Below are 26,191 nucleotides of genomic sequence, written 5' to 3'. Positions count from 1 at the left end.
TTGGGTGGAGAAGATTATTATACATAAAGATATTTAATTAAAAAAAAATAAAAATACATTTCAGCCCAGAAGACAGGAAAAGAGAAGGAAGAATAAAGAATAACCTTCTGCTTTAGAGACATGCATTTCATAGAACATCACAGATTTACAGTAGTTTATTAAAGAAAACACAGTATGGAGCTGTGAAATACACTGCTCAGCTTGTACATATGTTCCGTAACTTTGTAGTTAGTGGCAGAAGTAATTCAAAGCTTTGCTTGTGATATACACAGAGCTGTTCAAAGGGGATAGATATTACCTGTTTGGTCACAGTTTTTAAATTTGCCATAAATCCAATGCTATGTGCTAAAAGTGACAGTTATTCAAATAGACTTCAGATATGAAGGGGAATGATGGAATAAAAGCTAAAATAAACAGGTGCCTGGGCCCTGATTCTCATTTACACTGACATCCACTTACCCCGCTTCAGCAGTTTAAAAGGGCTTTAAATTGAGAGTAAATATATAGTCCAGTATAAATGAGAATCATGCCCCAAGATCCAAGCTATTTATTAGTGCCTATGTTAGGGATCACTGGAATATGCACTAGAAGCTGGGAACTGCAGGACTAAAGGAGCTGCCGTGTAGCTCACTTTCAGCGTGAATTCCAGTGGTTCCTTTCTACAATACTGGCAGATTTAAATTAATACTTCTTCCAGAAGAAAAAATATTCAGCTAAGTATTTAAATGTATTTAAGCTTCCAGGCTGTTAAAATTATTTTAAACTGTACTTTATTTATAATTTAATAACATTCAGTAATTTCTGTAAATCAATCAACCCATTCTGTAATCTTTAAATGTTTAAAAAGAGGCATAAGCAGTGACTTATAGATAATACCATTTGTGCATAGCCACAAGGAGACAGCCTCTCAGACCAGGAATCCCTTTCTCCCTCAATGCTTTTACCTTGTGATGGTTCAGGATGTTTAATGCCCAGGAGACTGAGTAGGGCTGAAGGATAAAGACAGCTTGTGTCACTCTGTTATCCAAAGGGCTCCAGGGGGAAAGTGGGTTAAATAGGGAGGTCTTCCCCTCATTATTTAGTGGTGCCATCTGAACAGTTTGCAGATGATTATTCAGGGTGGTAACAACCAAAGCTGACTGTGAACTGCAGAAGAATCTTGTAAAATTGAGTGAATGGACAAAAAAAATAGCAGATGTTGATAAATGCCAAGTGCTGCACCTGGGAAAGAAAAACCCAAGACGCACATACACAGTGATGGGCTTTACATTAGCTGTTACTACTCAAGTAAGGTATTGTGGAGTTATTGTGGAGAATTGTCTGTAAACTTCACCCCAGTGTTCAAAACGGCCAATAGGATGTTAGGAATTATTAAGAAAAGGAACGAAAACAAAATGGAAAGTGTCATTATGCCATTATATAAATCAGTGGTAAGCATATAACTTGAAAACAGTTCATGGGTAATTCTGGTTCCCCTCACCTCCAAAAAAACATAGTAGAATTATAAAAGGTACAGAGAAGGGAAACAAAGAGCAGGAGCATAAAGGGCTTCTGTATGAGGGGAGACAAAATAGGCTAAGACTTTTCAGCTTACAGAAAAGACAACTGCAGAGGGTGGGAGGGAGAAGACAGAGGTCTATAAAATAATAAAACATGAGGCGAGGGTACACAGAAATTTAATATTTGCTACTGTTCACAATACCAGAGCTAGGGGACATACAAGGAAAATCATTAGGAAGCGAGTCAGAAACCAACAAAAGGAAGTTCTTTTTCACACTGTGAAAAAGTTTCATGTTGTGGAACTCATCATCACAGAAGGTTGTGGGGCTGACAACTTAACCAAGTTCAGAAAAGAAAAATAAATTTGCGTAGGACAGGTCCATCAGTGGGTATTAAATGTTATGGTGGAAGGTCTTCCAAATTAGGTCTTTCTAGGCCTTTAAACACTGGAAGAAAGACAAGGACAGATCCATGTGGATAGACCCTGCATAATACTTTTCTCCGTAGCCTTTGCTCTGTGCTACTGAGAGATATAAAAAACGGGGCTTGTGGTTTGATTTATTGTGACATCTTTTATGTTCTTATCCTTTTTAGCCAATTCAAGAAGACTATCAATAGGTTCAAAAGGAGATCTATTCAGGCCATAGACAAAAGTGTGGTACTCAGTATGAATCCCTTGTGTATCTTTATAAAGTACTGGAAAATACACATACATTTTCTAAATGAAGACAGATTCTGGGTGCACAAATATTTCTACAAATAAAGTAGCTGCTACTGTCATACAGTATAATATATATGTGGAATAGCATATATATAGGATACACATATGCATATGTATCACTAGCACACAGTAGTGACAGAGGCAATGGAAAGGCAATAAATATTCACAGATTAATTTTGTTTTCTTTCCTGCCCCTTTTTCCAAGCAGAATGGGGAAAGAGCACGTAGCATTTGTAAGCAAGCTTTATATTACTTGCTTACAGTTAAGTAAGCTTTACATGCATTTATCTTACATAATCTTGTTATAAATCTAATTTTCTATATTTTACACCTTTATTTAATTATAACTACATGACATATTCAACTATGGACCTGTCAACAAGGACAGCACAAGTCACTGTCTTGTAGGGAAAGCCAATACAAATAATAAATTTAGGGCCATCTGTCAGACTTTGCTTTATTATTCAGAATCACTTTTTTTGTTCCTAGCCAATTTGGGTTATGAACAGACTTCATAATGTAAATAAGGGATGCCCAAGTTTGGGCCAGCTGTACCAAATAAGGTCAACTGAGTTTTTTTTTTTATCTACATGCTGTTCTAGCTTATGGCCATGTGTAATGTGCTTGTGTTTGCTGGATTCTTCTCTTTTCCCCACACTAAAATCAATGTAAGGAGAGAAGGGAAATGAGCCACTAGCACTGAGTCCAGATACAGAGAGAAGAAAGAACAGAAGAACAGCAACTCAGGTGTACAACAGATCTGTGGTACTGGTGCTGCTAATATAAAAATGCAGCACAGTTTCCCACAGGGTTTGTTCTATCTCCTATATAACCTAGGCTGCACCTGCCTTTTTTTTTTTTTTTTTTTTTTTAGAGACCTGAGAAAAGCAGGCAGTACACAATAGGATGCAGTACAACAAGGACAAGTGCAGAGTGCTGCACTTAGGGCGCAAAAATATCCAGCACATCTACTGGCTGGGAAGTGACCCTCTCAGCAGCACGGAAGCGGAAAGGGATCTCGGAGTCACAGTGGACTCCAAGATGAACATGAGTCGCCAGCGTGACGAAATCATCAGCAAAGCTAACCACACTTTATCATGTATCAGCAGATGCATGACAAATAGATCCAAGGAGGTGATACCTCCTCTCTATGCAGCATTGGTCAGACTGCAGTTGGAGTACTGCATCCAGTTTTGGGCGCCGTACTTCAAGAAGGATGTTGATAGACTCGAGAGGGTCCAGAGCAGAGCCACTCATATGGTTAGGGGCTTACAGGACAAGCCCTATGAGGAGAGACTGAGGGACCTGGACCTCTTCAGCCTCCGCAAGAGAAGGCTGAGAGGTGATCTTGTGGCTGCCTACAAATTCATTAGGGGAATGCAGCAAGGGATCAGAGATGCTCTGTTCACCAGGGTGCCTCTTGGGGTAACCAGGAACAAAGGTCACAAAGTGACAGACAGCAGATTTAGGCTAGATATCAGGAAGAACTTCTTCATGGTAAGGGTGGACAAAATTTGGAATGGGCTTCCAAGGGAGGTGGTGCTCTCCCATACCTTGGGGGTCTTTAAGAGAAGGCTGGACAGGCATCTGGCTGGGGTCATCGGACCCCAGCACTCTTTCATGCCTAGGCAGGGGGTCGGACTTGATGATCTGTTGAGGTCCCTTCCAACCCTAGCATCTATGAATCAGAGGAAGGACATTTGGTACCTGAAAGCTAAGCTAAGTCTATCCCAACTATACAATTGGTTTAAATAAACAAACAAGAACGATCTTTTATATTAAATATACAACTTCAAAGTCTAATTCACAGATCACAATTACTGATGATGATTGAGTTTTGTAGCTTTTTGTATTGGTGATTTATTTCCTTGTTCATCACAAGAGAGGGATGTGCTATATGTTCTCTATTTTTATACCTAATTTTCACTTCTGGAACTCTTTCTAAATCATTCTTTATCAGTCCTTCTAGGAATTATTATTTGAGTTCTTGCATTTACTGCTTAACTTTTTATATGAAAAAGAATACTAAGCCTATTTGTTTCTTTTAAGAAGTAGTGGCTAACAATTGCTGAATATATTAAAACCCTGCTAATATTTTAAGTTTACATTGTGTTTGATAAAAATCTCAAAATATTGAATAAGATAGAAAACATGGCAATCTCACCATTTTTACCTTGCTTAAAAATATTCACATACTGAAAAAACGATTCTGAATCTTTAATTAATGCTATTTTATTACTAATCTAGAACAATGACATTAATATTATTTTAGGTAAGTATATTCTAAAATAGACAACGGTTACATGACATCATTGAATCTAACATTTTATTTTAGACTTCCTTAGTACCTTCATATCAGCAGCAAAATATGTGGCTGTTTAGGAAATAAACACCAAATAAAATTTTGATTACTTCTGATGTGAAGATTTGATATATACAAAAAATTAGAATGGTATCTGGTGCCCCACAATGTCCCAAGTTTTGCAAATAGAAATATCTTTTTGAGATTTGTCATAAATAATTACATTCTTAGTTATTGAATCCACAAAAATAAACACTTACTACTGTGCACAGTCAATCAGTTGGTATTCGTTTGACCTCTCGAAGCATGCCTTTACTCCTTCATCATCCCAGAGCTTTTTTGCATGTTCAAAGAATTCCTGAAAATTGGAAATGTGACAAATAAGTGAAGATTTCTTGACTTAATTAAAAAAAAAAAGAACTTCTTTTCTGAAATCTTCATTTTTAGAATAGTTACTAAATGAAAAGTTATGCATTTAAAAAAGAAAAAAAAGAACAGTAATTAGTAAAATCACAGTAAGCTTAATTTACTGTACACACAGCTGCCAGTATAGTTTCCATTATCTGATATACTCAATGACTGGCTTAAAAATTCATGCAAGTCAATGTATGAAATTTACTGTAATTACAGGTGCTGCTTAGAACTGTTCTCAATTTTTAACTTTGTTTATAGCTGAGTCACGATTAGGTCACAAGTATGGTGGAGAAAATAGATTATTTTAGTCTAAAGGTAACAGTTACATGGAAAAAGAATCAAAGGGTAGCTTCTTAAAAAAATGGTTTCTTTCTCTCAACCCCCTCCCCCAATTTTGTCTGTTGAATATTTTTGCATACAATGTATACATTTGTGTGCAAGAATTTCATATACTTTGCTTTTCTATCTTCCCGAAAAGAGCACTTGCCTATTCAATAAATAAAAATAAATAAACTTACATAGCTTAACTTCCCTCCTATGTGACCAAAAGGAAACTAGAAATGAGAAAACCGGATTAACAAATCCCAGTGCCAGAAGACAAAGTTTCAGGTAAAATCAAATTCACTGGTATATTGGAGTCTGAATAGCAGATCTTCTCATGTGAAACAAAGGTAAGTTAGCACCAACTCTTAAAATTGTAAGGAAACCTCTGTACAACACAAGTGAACACCCAAGGGGTGAACATGAAAATCTTACAAAAGAATCTTTAAGGGCAACAACCTTTATTTCTGCTGTGAAACACAGTCTATCGGATGACTTAGCAATTGAGCAAAAGACCCTCTGTACGTTAGTTTCTTGTTGTTACTCAAATCAGATCCTCTATGAATTACATATTCAAAAGACTCTGGTCTCAACTTCTGGAGATCAGGGAGCTACACATCTGGAAATGCACAATAAATAAAAGACCCCTGCCCTCAACCCAAACTGACTCAAACTTCCCTCCCACTAAATATTTTTTAAAAAGACAGGAATGCTCCCAGAGAAAGCACTGTCTGTTTGGCACAGCCACCCTGAATAATTGATACCTTGATATAGGCACTCATGTTAGCCTAGATTGATTGTGAGAATTCCTACAGTAAATCCCTACTTTCAGTACCTTAAATTTCTGTATTTACATGCATGTGTGTGTGTCTGGTTCTTTGGACTAAGATGCCTCAGGATTATTTTCAAAGCTTGTCTACATGGGAAAGATCTATAGTAAACTACAAAATGAATTTACAGTGCACCAGTTACTTTGCACTCCTGTGTGGATTCCCTCAGTGCATACTAAAATGTCTGTGTGAACAGTAGTTTTGGTCATTTTGAAATACAGTAAGAAACCTCACCCTTAATGCACACTAAGAGTGCCCACATGGGGAATTAGTGCAGATAAGCTAAGGTGCTGTAAATTCACACCTTGCCTTACTGTGCCACAACTTTCCCATGTAGATACACCCTCAGACAGTGGTGGAGGAGCTTGTCTATCCTTTGGGAACAAAAAAAAAGCTACGTCTTGACAAAGGTTAGAGAGACTGAGCCATTTTGATAACAGGTCCTGTTTTACAATCAATGTAAAATTTAGACTTGCCAACAATTATGCTCCTTTAGCTTAATTTACAGATCTACAGATTTTCCAGAAGTTGGTGGACTTAATGGGCTCAGTTACTTGCACAGACAGATGAGAAGACCTGCTGCCCCTAATTTCAGAAGGGCAGCTGGTCACTAGCACAATACCAAAGACTACTATGGATACAGCCAACAGTGCACTTAGCTCTATGACACCTGCAGTGGTCACTGAACTGCTTATCATGGCTGCAGGGACTGGACTTTCCCAAGGAGGTCTGAACTACAGGGGAAGACTTGACATTGAGGGCCACAGAGATTTTCATCTTCAGGAGTGACAAAACTTTATATATTCTAAAAGATTGAAGTCATCCTCTGTTCCTTGGGAGGCACTTTCTCCTTTTAAAAATGCAGTTTTGAAAATCAGTCCTGTGCAGCACAGAGAGGAGATCCTCTTTCACTAGCATTGCTTCTGTTTCACTGGTGCAGCTAGCACCTCAAAATAGGGAACTGTCTATAAAGTGGCAGAGATGATATGGACAGAAACAACTGACTGTATCATACAGCTCAGTACAGACCCAAACCTTCCTACTGTCCATACATAAAACCCTTAAATATATGCTTATGTGTGTGCACTATACAGATCCTGTTCAGGCAAGAAGTCATAGTCAGGGAGTCATACGGAAGTAGGTCTGGAAGGGACCTCCAGAGGTCATCTAGTCCAAACCCCTGCCTGAGGCAGGATCACCCCTATCCAAAACATCATTTAAACTTATTGCCGTCAACTCTGACGCAACACAGACCTAACACCCTAACTTGCCACAGGTAAAGCAAGGAAACCATGGCAACCAATGTCCTGCTTCTATAAAATGTCAATATAGGGTCTAGAGGTCCCAGGTAGAGGGCAATGTCCCCCCTTCTATAGAAGAAAGCAAAAAACCCCACAGTCTGTACCAATCTGACCATGGTACAAAATTCCTTCCTGACCCCAAATATGGCGATTGGTCTGACCCTGAGTGCAGGGGCAAGACCCTCTAGACAGGAACGTTTGGCTTTAGTCCCAGCAGGAGCATTGGCACATCCCAGTCAAAACTCCAGCCTTGGCTGTAGCCAGCACCCAACACCTCTGGGAAGGCTTAAAAACACTGAGACACATATAGTAGAAAAGGGGGGGAGGGAGCAACCAACAAAGTCCAGAAGCATAGGAAATACTCATGGCAGAACACAGGCATAGCTACACCTATGTACAACTACATCCCACAACTTGCTTAAGCAATCTATTCCACTGCCTCATTGTTTTAACAGTGAAGTTTTTCTGGCTATCCAGCTTAAACGTACTTTGCTGCAAATTCCAGCCACTGGTCTGCATCCTCATTCCTGCAGCAAGAAAGAACAGGTGCTTTCCCTCTTCTTTATGGCAGCCCTTCAAGTATTTGAAGACTGCTATCATGTCCCCTCTTAAGCACCGTTTCCACAAGCTGATCATGCCTAATTCCTTCAGCCTCTCCTCATATAACCTGCTTTCCAAGCCCTTGATCATCTTTGCTGCCTGTCTCTGGACCCTCTCCAAGTTCTCCACATCCTTTTTAAAATGTGGAGTCCAGAACTGCACACAGTATTCCAGATGAGGCCTAACTAGTGCCAAGTAGAGAGGCACTATCACCTCCCGTGTCTTGTACCTAATGCTTCTGCTGATATATCCCCAAACTGCATTTGACATCACACTGCAGCCTCATTTGGAGTCTGTGGTCTACCAAGACTCCCAAGTCCTTTTCCATAGTGCTGCTGTCCAGCCAGGTGTCCCCCATTTTGTAGCTGTGTTTTTGATTATTCCTCCATAGGTGCAGTACCTTGCATTTGTCTGCACTGAACTAATCCTGTTAACTCTAGCCCTACTTTCCAATCTGTCAAGATCTTTCTGAATTGCACTTACAGTCTCCGTGTCTACAATCCTTCTCAGTTTTGTGTTGTCTGAAAACTTGCTTAGGAAGCTTTCTATGCCAGCATCCAAATTATTAATATACACTTTGACTAGCATGAGGCCCAGGACAGACCCCCTGTGGGACTCCACTCAAAACCTTTTGCCATTCTGACATGGACTCATTAATAATTAACCTCTGCTTATGGCTACTGAGCTAGTTATAAATCCATGTTGCAGTAGTATATCTAGCCCACATTTCTCCAATTTGTTTATGAGAAGGTTATGTATGTGGGATCTTGTCAAAAGCCTTGCTGAAGTGCAGATACACTATATCCACAGCATTTTCTTCATCCATCCAAATAGTTACTTTTTCAAAGAAGGAAATCAGGTTTGTCTGATGTGATATGTTTTTCATAATTTCATACTGGCTGCTTTTGATCAGCCTTTCTTCCTCCAGATGCTTTACAATGGCCTTCCTTAGAATACGGTCCAGTAACTTCCCAGGTGAGGCTAACCAGTCTGTAGTTTCCAGGGTCCTCCTCCTTGCCTTTTTTAAAGAGAGCACTATATTAGCCCTTTTCTAGTTCTCTGGTACCTGGTCCATCTCCCATGACTTCATGAAGATCATTGCCAAGGGCTATGAGATCTCCTCTGCCAGTTCTTTCAGGATCCTAGGATGAAGCTCATCTGGCCCTACTGATTTGAAATCATTCAGACTCAACAAAAGCTCTCTGACTGTCTCTACTGTTTTCTCCTTCCTTATCCAGATAATCCCTATTAGGTATCTGACTGCAACCTATTTTTTTTGTGAAGACTGTGGCAAAGTAGCTGTTGAGTAGCCCTGCCTTCTTTGTATCTTTGGTTAGGAGTTCCTTCTGGTTTGTTGACACAGGATTGACAGCTTCCTTGGTCCTTCTTTTCTGGCCGACATACTTATAAACCCTCTCCTTCTTGTCCTTAACCTCCTTTGCCAGGTGAAGCTCATTCTTTATCTTTGCCTCCTGATTTTGTCCCTGCAGGCTCTGGCAATTTCCTGATATGTGTCCTTGGTGACCTTCCCATCCTTCCATTGCCTGTATGCTTTCTTTTTGCATTTGAGGCATTTTAGAAGCCAAGGATGTCAGATAAACCCACTAGTGAGAATATGTATTGGGCAATTTCTTGAAGAGAATACTTAATTAAAAATATTCAAAGTTAAGTCTTGCTAAGAAACAATATTTACTTCAAATCCTTGTATTTAGGGGCATTATAAATTTTATACTTCACAAACAATAAACATATTACTCTCAAGAATAATTAAATATTCCTTTAAATAATTTAACTTTAAGTAAAGGAAATTTAAAAGTTCCTAAATTTTCAGCTGTCTTTCAAAGAATACTATCAAGTAGAAAGCCACTAATATATTTATCCATCAGCAACAGAATTGTTTTGTAATGTACAAACTGCAGTTTACAGAGACTAATGCAAATACGTTTAAGAGGAAAAGTATGTAACATTATTGAAATATAGTAAATCATATATGGCACTGTGATTTGATATCTATACTTTCTCTGTTTCTTGGTGTTTATTTTTCCCCTATATATTTATAGGGAAATATATACATACATATTTTACACACACACACGACTGTAACCTTCCTGCTCTGATATTATAAAATTTGTGTATGTGTGTTGGTTACAAAGGACTTTACTCATGGTGTTATTCAGGAATAATTCCATGTGTAGATGCTTTTCAGCACTACCTAAATTTTCCAAAATAAAGTTATAGGGCAAACTAACATGTTTCTGCATAATAGAACCTGGTTAATTTGGAAAAGCTAGAATGTTTCCAGAATTTCTGGTTTAGAAACAAATTTGCCATGTGACCATCAGCAGTTTACTCAACTTCTTTGTGGTTCAGTTTTACTATCTGTAACATGGGTATACTGCTGTGAGACTCAGTTATTGTCTGAATATTATGCAACTGCTTGGAAAAGCCTGTTTTCCAAGCCATACTGTAATCTTTACAGAACAAACTCATTAGCAGCAATAAAATTCATAGCAGAAGTTTTTGTTAAAAGCTTATGCTTGCAGTGAATTCATTGCCCAATCTTAAATCCAACTGCCAAAATGTACCACACAAGAAAGGTAATACAGGTAATCTACACTTCGCCAAGCAACTGGCAGCTACTAAGAATACAAGAGGAGGAAAGATCTTCAGAACAGATGGTATAAACAGTCACGGAAGGTAATTTTTAGTCAAATTTTAATGTATTTACAGATGTTCCAAATAACAACTCTTGGTCTACAGAAATATAAAACTGACTTTGTCATCTATTATAGATACATATATTTATTAACCAAGAGATAATCAGTATACCAAAGTCTAAGAGAAACTAGGACTAACATGCTGCAACTAAATATAATCCAGACAATAATAATATTCATATTAGATTCATAAAAAGGTTAGGCACAAAAGTGCTCCACTGAAGCTTTTAATTGGAGAGGTCAACATATACATACCCATTGTATTTTTCTTGACCCAAGATTTAAATTAGGCATCACAGCCGGCATCAGGAAATGAAGAATGATGTTTCAGTGCTCATTAACCACAGGAGTTTAATTTCTATTTAAATGTTTGTGTAGCTGGTGTAAAATTCATTTGCAAAGAATTTATTAAATTAAATTACAAGTTCCACAGTTTTACTATAAAAATGTGAAATACAGTCTCTTGATTATTTAATAATAGTTCAGACCTGTCTGGAAGAAGAAAATATGCAAATTTCAACTTTACGCACTAAAAATCAAGAACACATATTTCTGACCCTTGTGTTTATTTACATAGGTTATTATATTTTTGTACATTTAAATGTTCATGCAGTACCTGAAAAAGGTGGATAGACACAGACACATGCTGATATGTTTTTAAAACGTATTTTGACTTCTAATGGTTCCATTAAGTGGATATTAAGCAAAACATCATTTTTTGATGTTATTCCCTTTAATAAGCACTGTACTTTGTATTATGAAAATTTTAAAAAAAGTTTTTAAAGTACTTCCAATTTCCAAAATCTCAGGCCTTTCCTGTATTCTGGAAAATTCATAGGAAGGCTACATGAAACTACCATGAGAAAACCCATGAAGTAATACCTACAATAACAAATGCATATGCACTAATCCCTGAAAACACTATTTCAACTTTGTCTTAATGGAGAATACAGCATCATCTTTCTTGAAATTTAATGTTTGTTATTTATGAAATAAAGTTATCTTTTATATTATAAGCACCCACACAACTCCTCCAAAACCTGTCACAGTGGCTATAAAAAACTGCTTGACTTTTCAATTTGGGAAGCAATATGCATGACGACTAAATTATCAAACATCATGATAATGATATGTATTTTAGAAATCAAAATTTTTATTTATCTTCTATATAAAATGAAACAGTTCATGTCAGATCTGTAATATGTTTTTTTCTTCTAATGAGACTCTAGATGATGTTTGCCTCACGGATAAAGTACACATTATAGCTATCCTGATACCACCTTTTCCCTGCTTAGAAACTGGGATGTAGAAGACACCACATTATTGTCCCTTCTGCATATTTATTTTGGTAGTACACTGTTAACAATGTATGACTTCTTTTTAGGATTCTTGGTCTGAAGTCAGGCAGGAGGCAGGATAGTGACTTGTATGTGTACAGTTGCTGGGGTGGGTAATATTTGACGACATTAGTAGTCTTTGTAGCCCAAGGCAGAATCAATTTAAGTTACATGTTTTTCTGTAAGTGGCATAGGTTATATCGGCAACAAACAGAATACACATTTGCCCTTTGGTGTGGGGGAAAATCTTAGACTGGGTTCCACCATTTTTTAACCAGCCCATGAGAGCCAAACTTCAGTTCTGTTATAGGTACAGGCTGGTTTTGCGTGCTGAACTTCTGTTCCGTTATGGGTATAGACTGGTTTCCAATCACTTATACTGGTAAAAGTGTAATGTCTGTACTTAGCTTGTGAGTCTATGGTGTGCATGGAAGATTTCAGTCCATTCCCTTGCTTTCGCTTCTGGTGGACAGCCTTGGATGGCTGTTTTCATATGGGTGGTGGCCCATGATGTGTTCAACATAGATGTCTCTTGACCATTGGATGGTTTTGGATACCATGAGATGCCTCATCAGTTTTGAGTTGTGACAGGGTACTCTGTGTGCAGGCCAGGTCAGACTCCGGGCCCTTTTCGTCGCTCTGCACGCGGGCTGTGGCTGGCAGCCCGGGCAGGCCGGGTTGGAGAGGGCGGGCGCCGAGCTAGAATTAGGCACAGACACTTAACGGTTGGTTTTAAGATTGTTTACTTACACCGAGATGGTCGCGGTGCAGGCTGAGAACTTGCTTGAGTTGCGGTTACAACAGAAAACACGAACACACGTGGAGTTTGCTAGGCTCCATGCAGACAGAACACGAACAATCACGTGGAGTTTGCTAGGCTCCACGTAGACAGAACTCCAGATGTCCAGGACAAGCGTGCATAAAACTCGTCGGTACGTCTTATAGTAGGCTCCGTTCAAAGACGGGAAGAGGTGGGTGGTGGATCAGGCCGCCAAACTCCTCTGAGCAACACACAGGGTTTCTATTACCCTGCCGCGTACACCCAGAGTCCCCACGAGATGGATGTGGAGTCCTCTTCGGCTTGGGCGGAAACTGCTCAAGCCTCTTATACGGCTAACAGGCCAATCGCTAGCTGCCACGTGTGAATAATTTAGCACTAGCCAATAGCGGGACACGAATTTGCATACGACGAGCGGGAACTCCTTTGCACCGTGCATTTCTGTGTTGCAAAGGAAATGCACCCTGCAAAGATCGCTGCAAAGTGGCGGGAACACTCCTTTGCACGCGGGTTCTCTGTGCAGCAGAACTCCTCCGTGCAATGAAGCTGTAAACCTATGGGGATAATTCGAGTGCCGAAGCACACAAAAAATCAGACCTTTGGGTCATGACACTCTGCAGGCTCAGAGGATGCTCTTGTTGCTCAAGTCTAAATGCCTAAATACAAGGTATCACATTGTACCCCATCTCCCTTAGGAGCTGTATCTGGTGAAGGCCAGCCACTGGTCCTAGAACAGGATGGTTATGTCAGTGATCAGTAAATGTTTTTGTTCTGATCTGTTACCACAACATCCAGATGCAGCTGCCTGTCACAGCCTAGGACAGTATGGCTGATAGCAACGATCCTGAATGATTCTGAGATGGCCTTTGCCAGTTGGACCTGGCAGTGTTGTGGCAGAGTTTCAAGGGTCTTGCATGGGTCTTGCATCCATATAGCATGGGGGGCAGGGTCTTTCTTTCATAGCTGCAGCTCTGGCACCTCTTGTTTTGGTGTCTGCAGCTGTTGAAAAGCATAGCAATTAAGATTGGACAAGTAGATGAAGCGCCAGTCTGCGAAGTGTGTGAACTTCCCATGGGGCACAAAATGGTTGCTGGATTCCTACTTTAAGGTGACCGCAAGGACTGCCCTAGTCAGGTTTTGCCACCAGGTCACCGATGTACTTAGGCTGCATGGTGTTCTTCAGGCAGGTCCTGATCCAGGGGGATGATGTTCATTCAACTGTAGTTGGGGCAGGGAACAGCAAGACCTCCAGCTCCTGTTGCTCCTTGCACCATGTCCAGTAGCAGCCAGTGCACTCCCTGAGGTGCTGTGTGGCAGTATGCTTGGCTCCACATCAAGGCAAAGTTCCCACTATCTTGCCTGAACTCATCCTCCAGCAATCTCCACAGGAATATGGCTGACTCCTTGTGGGATGGCGGCCTGATGATCCTCTTCTAGGTGGTCACTTTCAGGGCACCTGTGGCAATGCTGCTGATCAAGTCATTGGGGCAGGTCAGGAAGCAGAAGGCATGGGTGACTACTCTGATGTCACAAAGATCTCCTATGCAATGGACACTGGTACTCCCCCAGCCAGCAGAGGATATGCAGGATCTTGTTGTTGGCCCATAATGGCAGGTCCATTCAGGCATTTCCAAACTTTCAGGTGCTTGACTCTGCACCTTAAAAAAAAATCCCTTTAATACTTTTGTATGTTACTGCCTACGCAGAAACAAAATTTATTGTGGGGTAACAGCTAGGTTTCCACAGACCTGGCTCAGTCTTATTTCCCTCATTAGGTGCTGAAGTGTGTTGTGTTCCATCTTGATTAAGTCTCTGAAAATCCATTAATACATCTACTTTTGTAACATGCTATCATCATAGCATTAAGACTAAGTCACAAAAAAGCAGTGAGGAGGAGGAAAAGCCACCCACCTTTTGTATTAACAGTTTTTCATCAACTTTAAGTAGAATAGGATTGCTCTTGGATACCTGATAGATGGAATAAGTTCAAGCATTCGGTCTTCAGTGTGAACTACAATACTGACTACATAACTGAGCGCTAGAAGAAGGCTGTGGGATTGTAGCTAGATAGAGCCATGTGTTAACAGTACAATGTGGCTGCAGGTGAAGGTTTTCTTACTACCAGGTCCAAAGACCTGCTGAAAACAATGGAGGTGGCATAGGTTCTAAAAAATGGTTACAGGATATTTTATAATAGAGATTATTAGGAAAATTAAATATAGGCATTGTGACGAGCACCCCATACAATGCTATAGTCCTTCAAAATTAAATTTTATCACATACCTTAGATTCTATTAATTTCACTAACATTCTTTTCAGTCTTAATTAAAAGGACACTTGTTTAGAACCAGAAACAGGCTTCCAGAAAGTTCAATTATGTTTTGATCTGGGAGTCTTTATAATATTTCAAAAGATTCTGGAGGAGGAAAATAACATCCAAATTGTTCCTTGGCATTTTAAACACATATATTAAAATACAAAAGTTAAGGATTTTTGTGGGTGGTATCTTTTATTGGACCAAATGTATAGTTGAGAAGGACATAGACAAGCTTCCTCAAGTCTCAGGTACTTGGTACCCAAAAACTTAATTATATCCCTCCCAACTATACAGAAAATCCAATAAAAGCTATCACCCATAACAACTGTTGCCCCTCGTACTTTTCCTGAAGTATTATGGGTACAATATCACCCACCCCAAAACTACTATGTACATGTTTCTGAGCAGCAAAATAACTTAATAGGAAAATGGCTTTAGGAGAAAACCTTTTTTCCCTGGAAGACACCAGAAATACCTATTTATTTTAGGCACTTTAGATGGTCTTGTATAATTGTGTTGTTTGATTGCTTCATAACTGTTAGCATATACTCGCAACCCTGGGAAGCAGCGCGTACTTCTATACATAGTAGGTTCTTACTCAAAATCTTTGAAACTAGAAGGAATATCTTTCTAAATATGTTTCAGTCCAAAACATTTAAAAAGTCACAAATCTAAAAGTCACAGATTTCCTAATACACAGAAAATTACTAGCTAAACAACTGCTTTTGTTCTATAAAGGTATACGGGCATGGTATCTAATAAATATATTAGAAGGATGCTAATTTTAAAAGTCAAGAATTAAAAAGTTAGAAACTGCTAGGAAGATGCCAGTGCAACCTTACTTCAGTTCCTTGAGGCATATAAACTAGTCTGTAAATACATAATTGCATGCAATTTTTGTCTGCCTCTAGAGCTGAAGCTGAGTGGCTGGGGGCTGCAGGCTCCTTGCCAAATATGCAGGGGACCTGAATTCATTTAGTGTAGAAAAAGTAGTTTAGTAGAAAAACAGTTCACATTCAGATATTTTAATCCTCATCATTAACTATGGAAATCCATCCTTTATTATATCATTTATGACCTGCATTGAAAGAAATATTAATAATTTTTGTCTGTGCTTTTCTTTAAGATGCTCATCACCCTAGTATCTGAATATTTTAAAATGCTAAGGGATTTCTCTTCACAAAATGTCTGAGAGGTGAGATGGCATTTATCATACATCCTCGTTTTTCAGACTAGTAAACTGAAGAACAGCAAGATTAAAGCTATAATTACTTGAAATTTCCTCAAATAGTAGGTGTCCATTTGACAAGTTTAGCACTTAATTTTTAAAAAATTCATCCCTGGAAAAATAGAGGAAGATTATGGCAAAGACAGAGATGGAGTTCAATATCCAAGGGTAACATTCAGTTGCCTAACACATTAAACCATCTCTTCTCTTTCCAACAACAAATGAGGCAAGGATCTTACTAATAATTTTAGTCAACATGAAGCTTTGATTTATTTTCTGAGCATCATCTATGGATAAGATAGAGGTCTCTGTGGAAAAAGTAGTAAATACAACAGTATCATAGAATGTATGATTGCACTGGCACACTTCATTCTTTCATCCCCTGATTTCTGAGCATTTGACTTCACAGACTTTGTGTTCTTTTAACATAGCTTTGTACAACATTACTTAAGTTATGGAAAAGAAGGAAACTGAAGAGAGAAAATTCATCATATGGAACCATACTGACTCCAGCCCATGGTTATCAGCAGAACTGGGATCATTAGATCTACAGCACTGATGTTTATCATTTGAATCACTAGGGAACTGGTGATAGTAACAGATTGTTTCCCATCAAATATGCACTGTAAGACAGAAAACAACACAGACTTAGTTGAATACCAGAGGAATGTGAGACAGGAATCTTGGTTTTGGAGCACAGTGCGTATCAGCAATTCTAGAACCTGCTTCCCTTTTTCTCCAGCATGTCCCATCTTTCCTGTCTGTTTCTTTTGCTGCTGCTCCCTTCTCCAAGCCTGGTTTGGCCTCTACTCCTGTTTCTGGCTGCCTATTATCCCTAGCCTATACCTGTTCCCCACTCTGCTCCTTAGGACCCTACATGTGTCAGTTACTTTTTTTCTTCCTCCATACCATGCCAGGCAGTCTAGGCTCTGACAGCACCATGAATAAACCTCAATATCTACAGGAAGAAGGAGAAGTTACAGGGGAAACTTAGATTAGTTCCTGCAGCACTGGCTTGAAGTATACTCACTGAAGATGAAAGCTATAGAGTTTAGCTGCCAAACTCTAAGAACACTGAGCATATGCAAATTATGAAATTCAGCAACTTATAAAGTGGCCAAGTTTGGGTTGAATTTGAGATGGATAGAAAAATACAAAATTTTTAACTTAGAGGCAATCTCAGGCCAAATTTCAAGTTCCTCCTCCAGAGCACGGAGTTAACTAGAACTTTTCAGTGGTTGCAAAATATTTTTAACACAGGTAAAACAATGCATCTTTTCTTTAACTCATTCTCTGAAATGACTGAACTTTTTTTGGCCAAAACTTAAGCAAATTTCATATCAGGCAGTCAAGTGAGTAAGTCTAGATAGGTAATAAGCAACTGAAAAATGGGTCTTAAATGGAAAGTGCCAGGCATTAATTACAGGTATCATTATTAGCTCAGCCTGTAACAAAATCTTATTGTTACTTAGTCTGCTTATTTCTACAGAAACAGAAGATCTGCTGAAAAAAAGAACAGTAGTCCATCTTGTCTGGTATCCCAACTTAGCTAACAGTAACAAATGCTTCAGAGGAAGATACAAAAAAATCCCTATAGTAGACAATTATTTAAAACATGCCCCAAAGGGAAGTTTCTTTCATCAGCTAATGGTTTAACTGTGACTTGAAGCTCAGTGATTTATATCTCTAATTTAAAGAACAAACTCTCTATGAAATCTATTTGTAGATGCTTAACTATGTAAATGTCTGATCTTTTTTTTCTGTCCTCGCAGTCACTACTACCCTGTGGCAGTGAGTACCACAGGTTATTTATGCATGGTGGAAAAATGTTATTTTATCAGTTTTAAATCTGTCAAATTTCATATCCATTATTTTCTCTCATGGCCCAAATACAATAGGTGCTCCTAATTGACCTTCTCTATATCATTCAGAATTTTGTATGCATCTCCATGGTTTCTTATGTTAGTATTTTCAATCAACCAAAAATTCCCGAAGTCCATAAATCTGTCTTCACAGGTACAGCTTTCCATTCTTCCAATAATCTTGTTTCCTATGTCTGGGCCCCTTCTGTTTCTGGTATATGTGTTTAGTGATAAAGAATCACAGAAAATTTGGGTTAGAAGAGACCTCCAGAGGGCATCTAGTGCAAACCCCAGCTCAAAGCAGGACCATCCCCAACTAGATAATTTCAACCACAGCTTTGTCAGGCCAGGCCTTAAAAACCTCCAAGGACGGAGATTCTACAACCTCTCTATGTAAGCTCTCTATGTTCCAGTGTTTCACCACCTTCCTAGTGAAAAACTTTTTCCTAATACCCAATACTTAAACCTCCCTTGCTGCAGCTTGAGACCACTGCTCCTTGTTCTGTGATCTGCCACTGCTGAGATCTGTCTAGCTCCATCTTCTTTGGAACCACACTTCAGGTAGTTAAAGGCTGCAATCAAATCCCCTCTCAGTCTTCTCTTTGGCAGACTAAATAAGCCCAGTTCCCTCAGCCTCTCCTCAGAAGTTATGTGCCCCAGCCCCCTAACCATTTTCACTGCTCTCTGCTGCAGGCTCTCCAACTTGCCCACATCCTTTCTATAGTGGGGGGCCCAAAACTGGACAAAGAACTTCAGATGTGGCCTCACCAGTACAGAATAGAGTGGAATAATTACTTCCCTCAATCTGCTGGCAATGCTCCTACTAATGCAGCACAGTATGCTGTTAGCCTTCTTGGAAATAAGGGCACACTGCTGACTCATATCCATCTTACTGTCCACTATGACTCCTAGGTCCTTTACTGCAGAGCTACTGCTTAGCCAGTCCCCAGGCTGTGGCAATGCATGGCATTCTTCTGTCCTAAGTGCAGGACTTTGCACTTGTCCTTATTAAATTTCATGAGATTTCTTATTGCCCAACCCTCCAATTTGTCTAGATCATTATGAATCCTAGCCCTACCCTCCAGTGCATTTACTACTCCCCCTAGCTTGGTGTCATCAGAGAACTTGCTGAGGGTGCAATCTATCACATCGTTCAGATTGTTAATGAAGATATTGAACAAAACCAGCCCCAGGACCAACCCCTGGGGCACTCCGCTTGACATCAGCTGCCATTGGGACATTGAGCCACTGTTTACTACCCTCTGAGCCCAATGCTCCAGCCAGCTTTCGATCCACCCTAGAGTCCATTCATCTGACCCATACTTCCTCAGCTTGCTTACAAGAATGCTGCAGGAGACTGTATCAAAAGCCTTGCTAAAATCAAGGGGTCTTAAGTCTGCTGCTTTTCCTGTATCCACAGAGCCAGTTATCTCATCATAGAAGGCAATCAGGTTGGTCAGGCATGACTTGGTGAATCCATGCTGACTTCCTAATCACCTTCTTCTCCTCCAAGTGCTTAGAAATGGATTATTTGAGGACCTGCTCCATGATTTTCCCAGGGACTGAAGTGAGACTGGTCTGTAGTTCCCTGGATCCTCCTTTTTCCCTTCCTTAAAGATGGGCACTATATCTGACCTCTTCCAGTAGTCCAGGACCTCCCCTGATCACCATGAGTTTTCAAAGATGATGGCCAGTGGCTCTGCAGTCACATCAGTCAACTCCCTCAGCACCCTTGGGTGCATTCTGTCCGGCCCCATGGACTTGTGTATGTCCAGCTTTTCTAAATAGTCCCTAACCTGTTCTTTTGCCACAGTTGGATGCTCACCTCCTCCCTAAACTGTTCTGCCAGGTGCTGTAGTCTGGGAGCTGACCTTGTCTGTGAAGACTGAGATGAAAAAGGCAGTGAGTACTTCAGTCTTTTCTGCATCCTCACTCACTAGGTTGCCTCCCCTATTCAGTAATGGACCCATACTTTCCCTGACCTTCCTCTTGTTGTTAACATAATTGTATAAACCCTTCTTGTTATCCTTCATGTCTCTTGCTAGCTGCAACTCCAATTGAGCTTTGGCCTTCCTGACTTCATCCCTGCATGTCCAAGCAATATTCTTATACACCTCCCAAGTTGTTTGTCCAAGCTTCCACTTCTTGTAAGCTTCCTTTTTGTGTTTAAGCTCACCAAAGAGTTCTCTGCTAAGCCAAGCTGGTTGCTGCACATAGGAATGGTTTGTTCCTGTGCACTCAGTAAGGTTTCTTTAAAGACCAACCAACTCTCCTGAACTCCTTTCCCCCCTCAGACTGACCTCCCAGGGGATCCTGCCCATCAGCTCCCTGAGGGAGTCAAGGTCTGCTTTTCTGAAGTACAGGGTCCATACTCTGATGCTCTCCTTTCTTTCAGTAGGTCAAGAAAAGCATGGCCCCTAGTTGGTCTCTCCAACACTTGCACTAGGAAGTTGTATCCAATGCTCTCCAAAAACTTCCTGGATTGCCTGCGCACTACTGTATTGCCCTTCCAGCAGATGTCAGGAGACTGAAGTCCCCCATGAGAACCAGGGCCTGTGATCTGGAAACTTCTGCTAGTTGTCTGAAGAAAGCCTCATGCAACTCATCTAAAGAAATCACTGAATCAGAATTAGAAGGTTGAGTGCCTTCCAAATATATATATATGCCATGCCTCTAAAAGAAATTATGGTCCTAATGTAGATATTGTGGGGAAAAACCAGTAAACATCAGGTAGAATACCCAAAAGAAAAAGAAGTCTGCTCAGTCATCTGTCAAACAAACAAGCATGGTCTCCTGATAATCAATCTTTTGTTTATGAGGCAGCTATGTCCCTTATGGTTCTACCTCTTCCACCTCTTAATCCTTTATGTAGCTTTTTGCTCAGTGAAGAAGCTGATTTTCTGGAGGTACACAAAAATCAGCTGCCCAGACTCCCAAGGTTAGTAACAGAGTGGGTTACAATTTCAAAACAGAACTACAACTATGACACAAGTTAGCTTTAATTTTTCCAAGAGCATTTTCATCAAAACCTTAACACTGAAGTAATAGCATAAGAAACAAAGCCAGTTAGGAACAGCCAACTTGCACCCAAAGGACCTGCTTAATGATAATGTTCAAAGCCTCCTTATGCACCTGTGTTAATGCCAGCTTAATTAGACAGTAAGCCTTAGGGAGAAGATAACTTCCACCTCCAACAAGGTATTTTCTGTTGTAAATACTCAGTGTGCAATAATCATGCAATTACCTTGCTAATTAGTGAAACATTTTGATAGGTGAATCAACAGCTTGGTTGTTAACAACAGAACTGTCTTCTAAGACCTAACCAGGTGTCTGTCAAAGGAGAAGTCAAAGGCATATCCAAACTTAATTTCTCTCTCAACTCACCACACATCTCCTGCCTTTTCAAAAAGATCACACCAAAATGAAAGGTGTGATCTTAAAACAGTGTGGTTAACCTGCCCCAAACATAACTTTAAATTGCTATGGGTTAACCAGGATGGTTTGTAAACAGCATCTCCCTTTGGATACCGTTGTCAGTGCATCTTAAGGCTCCAAGAGACCAGAATGAGCTAATCAACTCCTAAGAGACTCTCTCCATACCTGGAATTGTAAGGAAATCAAATGGTGAAACAAACGGCATTATAAAGGTGGTAAATCACCATTTAAAACTTAACCACAGAGAGAACTGTCACACAGAATGTTTTGTGAATTATGGAGCTACTTAGCGGTAGTTCCATAATTAGAGTTGCAACAGTATGTCCCATTACAACTGCTCTCATGAGCCGATTAACACCCCCTTTTAAATTTCAAATCTTTATATGCATGCAAAATCAGAATTCCAAGTATCATTGGTGTCAATACTGATACCGTTTTTTACCTTCCCTTCCTCCCAAAACGTGATCAGCACTCTTCTGTAGTCAGTGCTTTTGTTTTTTGTTGGGTTTTTTTTGCTCTATGATATGATGATATGTCTACTTAGTGGACCACTAAATTAACAGATTTTTCAAGCTTTTCAGATTAAGTCTCAACTTTTCATTTCTACACCTGTAAAAATGGGTTCTTTTGAATTTTAGGATAAACAGTATGTAATGAGTCTTTAGTCAAAGCTAACAAATAAAATGCTTTATGCATGCAAATCTTTAATATTTCTATATTTATTATAATTATTACACAGTTGAATTTAGGAAAAATTCTTGCAAAGCAAGATGGGATGGCCAAGAAGTTAGCAGCAATTAATAAGATGATATCATTGAAAATATTCTTGTCAAGATTAATGTCATCTAAAATTTTAAATGACAGTTATCATTGCAAGTGTTACACATTTAAAAGAACTTCATGGCAAAATTTTGTGCGTGAAGTACATTTGTCCTGAGCTAGCATAGCAATTGAAGCCATGTCTATGCTGTTTCTATGTTGTGTCTAGGACCACCACTAAGAAACACACCCAGCCCACTTGCTCCCAACTCAGTACTTGCCAAAAAAGAGTCTTCAGAGTTGAGCTGAGGATGTACACTCAGGGATGCTCTAAATGACTTGCACTGCCTCAATTCTGAGCTTTGTCATATGCTAAGCAGGAGTGAGCGGGCAAAGCATACTTCTTTGGGGCATGCATATGACATGGAAGCAGTGTAGATATATCCCTGGTCACATTATCTCCGAAGACCAGTTCCCACTTGAGTGTCATCTCCACTACTCAGAAAATGGCTAGGCTTTTCTGAATTGGACAAGCTTGGCCAAGTCAGCATGTTAGGAACTTTATTCATATTAAAAAAAACCCCCTCCCATTTCAAACATCCTGCTATTCATCTTAGTTGCATGTTTTGTTTTGAGTCACATCATCATGCATTTCAGAAGCTTGTCACCCATTTGAGACTTCAAAGCTTGAAAAATATGCAATTAGTTAGGAGGCAAACTATATTATAGAGAAGTGAAGGGTAAATTTAGTTCCCTCACATAAAGAAACTTATACCCAGGGTAATAATGAGAGAGGCAAGAAAAGGATTGAGATGGAGGTGCCCTGAGGAGGTCCCATAAGGAAGACGCAGCAGTAAAAAATTCCAGCACAGCTGAAGTGAGGCAATAATAGATGAAGGAGCTGCTAAACAGTAATACTGCAACATGTATTTTCTCAGTTTGAATTTGTGGTTACAGAGGAGATACCAGCTGCTTTATCCTTTTACTTTTGTTGCTGTACTATAGTTCTATCTACCTAAGGTACTAGGGAAAGCAGTATTTTTCCAGTACCTTTGGAACTATCTCCTTATGCAGGAGCTACTCAAATGTAACATAAAACTGGTATGAATTGCAAGATCCGTGTTGTTCAAATTCACAGACTTCCCACAGCAGAACTCATTTGTATGTCAAAACAAAGATAGTACCTGTGTTGTAAATTACACCTTCTATAAATAGTAATTTTGGTTGAAATTAGCAAGTTTCAGGCACATGAGAAAAGAAAAGGAGTCTTCAAGTCTTCAAGAGGAGGTTAGATAGGCATCTAGCTGGGGTCATCTAGACCCAGCACTCTTTCCTGCCTATGCAGGGGGTCAGACTCGATGATCTTTTGAGGTCCCTTCCGACCCTAACATCTATGAATCTATGAAAATGAGTTACTTTCCTGCCACTGAAGATGGGTAATAAAATTATTCCTTTGGTCTAGCATGTACTTTCCTTATTAAGACAATGGGAATTTTATATTCCCATGTCAGTTGCGAAGTTTCTTCCTTTTTAAAAAGTTAGAATTACAAATGAAAGTCTGTTGCATAGTTTCTGTTTTCAAGTTTAAATAGTTTTCGCAGTGAGTCATTTTTGATGGATAAAATTAAAATATTTTCTAGTACATCAACTTGTTAGAATATTCCACCTGTTATTAAACTAACCTCCCTAACTATTCCATTCTCCCAAATACTACAAGAAGTATGTGGTTTTGTAAGATAATAATCAAGTGGTTACAAACAACTCAAATCTTTCTACCCCAGAGCTCTGTCAATTCCTGATACTGATTCAGCACAGTGGAACAGCTCAGTGATGCAAAACAGTTTGCAAATGCTTCCTTCACTTTTCTTAGTATGCTTTCTCCTAATAGGGCTAAGGAAAAAGGGAAACATTTCAGCAGTCTATTTTGAAGGTGAGAAATTCTTGTTTACAATATAGTTTCTCAGCAAATGATTGTGCCAAGGACAAAAAGGCTGCATATGAATACACAAAACTATAAATTAAAAAGTAACTTCCTTCTAAGTTGTTAATTAAAATAATTTGCCACAAAGACCTGCTTACATACTACAGTGTTTTCTCACAGCAGTTTTAAAGAGAAAACTAAGAGTTCCTATAATTTTGTGAAAGATGTCTGTATTTGGTTGTGTTAAGCACAGTTAAAGAGTTGCTAATAATAAATGATACAGGATGTGGTAAACCTGCAAAGGGTAAACAACACAAAAGGTCTCATAAAATGAGTAAACAAGAAGAGTTAAATACATATTCCATTTCTGAACACAAAGCTTAGTCAGTGATGTCAGGTTATCGCTATCACAGACAGCTTTGTAGATGTGTGGTGGTGCTCTCAGCTGGACAGCCAACTTATACTAGTATTTGAAAAACAGGAAAAATCAGGAGATGTCATCCACTGTAGTAACATATTTGCAGTCCTGAAGTAATAGGAATGAATCATGCTTTGGCATACTGGATCCTATGATCCCTGCTGACTTCCTGCCCCTGGGGCAGGGGGCTGGACTCAATGATCTTCCAGGGTCCCTTCCAGCCCTAGTGTCTATGAAATCTATACTACTTGGGCGTACCTTAGTTCTAATCTCTCACCTACACAATTGCAAAAGTGGTTAGAGTTTGGTCAGATTAAAACGACAGCAAGTTAGGCTTTCTCAAGTTTTATTTCTGGTTCTGTCACTGACTTGCATCACCTGGAGTAATTTATTTCCGTTTCTCTGTGTAGCTACCTGCTGATAAATATTACACTTTGTCTCTCAGGATTTTGTAAAAGTTTATGTAAAGTTTACATGATGAATATATAAAAACTAGCTTTCAACCCTTGAATAAATAGTGGCACACAAGCGTAAAGCATAATTATAATGTACAAATTTAATGATATTTTTTGGCATTTCACAGGAAGCATTACTATCAGTTCACTGGTGTTGTCAAAATAAGCATGCTCTCCGAATTAGGAGATAATATTGTTTTGCACTCTATATTTGCATATTTTCACATATTTTTAGGTATGCAGGGGCTACTATGATTTCATAGATTTCATAGACATTAGGGCTGGAAGGGACCTCGGAAGATCATCGAGTCCAGCCCCTGCCCAAAGGGCAGGAAGTCAGCTGGGGTCATAGGATCCCAGCAAGATAAGCATCTGGTTTCATCTTGAAGGTGTTCAATGAAGGCGCTTGAACCACCTCCGATGGCAGGCTGTTCCAGACCTTGGGGGCTTGGACAGTAAAGAAATTCTTCCTTATGTCCAGCCTGAAACGATCTTGAAGTAGTTTGTGACCTACTCACATGATCATTTGTGATCATTTAGTCTGATACAGTTAAGAGCAGCTATGGAATCTTACCTAATAAATGGGGACCTACTCACTTTGCGGTTTCATGGACTTCACAAAATCTGGGCTTGTCCATGAAATTAAAAAAACCCAACCTTAATAAAGATAAAATGCTGGCTTCCTAATGGAAGCCAGCAGGCCTTGCTGCTAGGAGGTGAAGGTACCAGCTGGTGGAATGGCACGAAGGGCAGCAGACAAGATGGCAGCTGCCCCTTTGTCCTTCCTTCCCCCACCAGGACCTCTGAACCAATCAGCACTGAGGGGTGGGGCTTCACCAAAGGCAGCCAGCAAGCAAGGTGGTGGCTGTCTTCTTAACCCTCCTTCTCCCTGGGGCCTCTTTGCCAATGAGCACTGAAGGGTGGGGCCGCCATTAAATGAACACAGAATTAGAACTTTAAACCACGATGAACCCA

General features: G+C 39.6%; 1 protein-coding gene across 2 annotated transcripts in view; it reads right to left on the bottom strand.

The window, feature by feature from the left end:
* Window positions 1–26,191, bottom strand: part of GNAL (G protein subunit alpha L) — a 330,318-nt gene that overhangs the window by 85,783 nt on the left and 218,344 nt on the right. For both annotated transcript variants that reach the window (XM_059724253.1, XM_006269740.4), the window contains exon 5: window positions 4,784–4,881. In XM_059724253.1, coding sequence (XP_059580236.1) covers window positions 4,784–4,881 — 98 coding nt within the window. The remainder of the gene's footprint in view (window positions 1–4,783; window positions 4,882–26,191) is intronic.

The sequence above is a fragment of the Alligator mississippiensis genome, chromosome 3 (genome assembly GCF_030867095.1).
Source record: "Alligator mississippiensis isolate rAllMis1 chromosome 3, rAllMis1, whole genome shotgun sequence".
Taxonomy (NCBI): Eukaryota; Metazoa; Chordata; order Crocodylia; family Alligatoridae; genus Alligator; species Alligator mississippiensis.
Note: the sequence above shows the minus strand (reverse complement) of the source record. Positions and strands in the feature narration are given on the sequence as shown.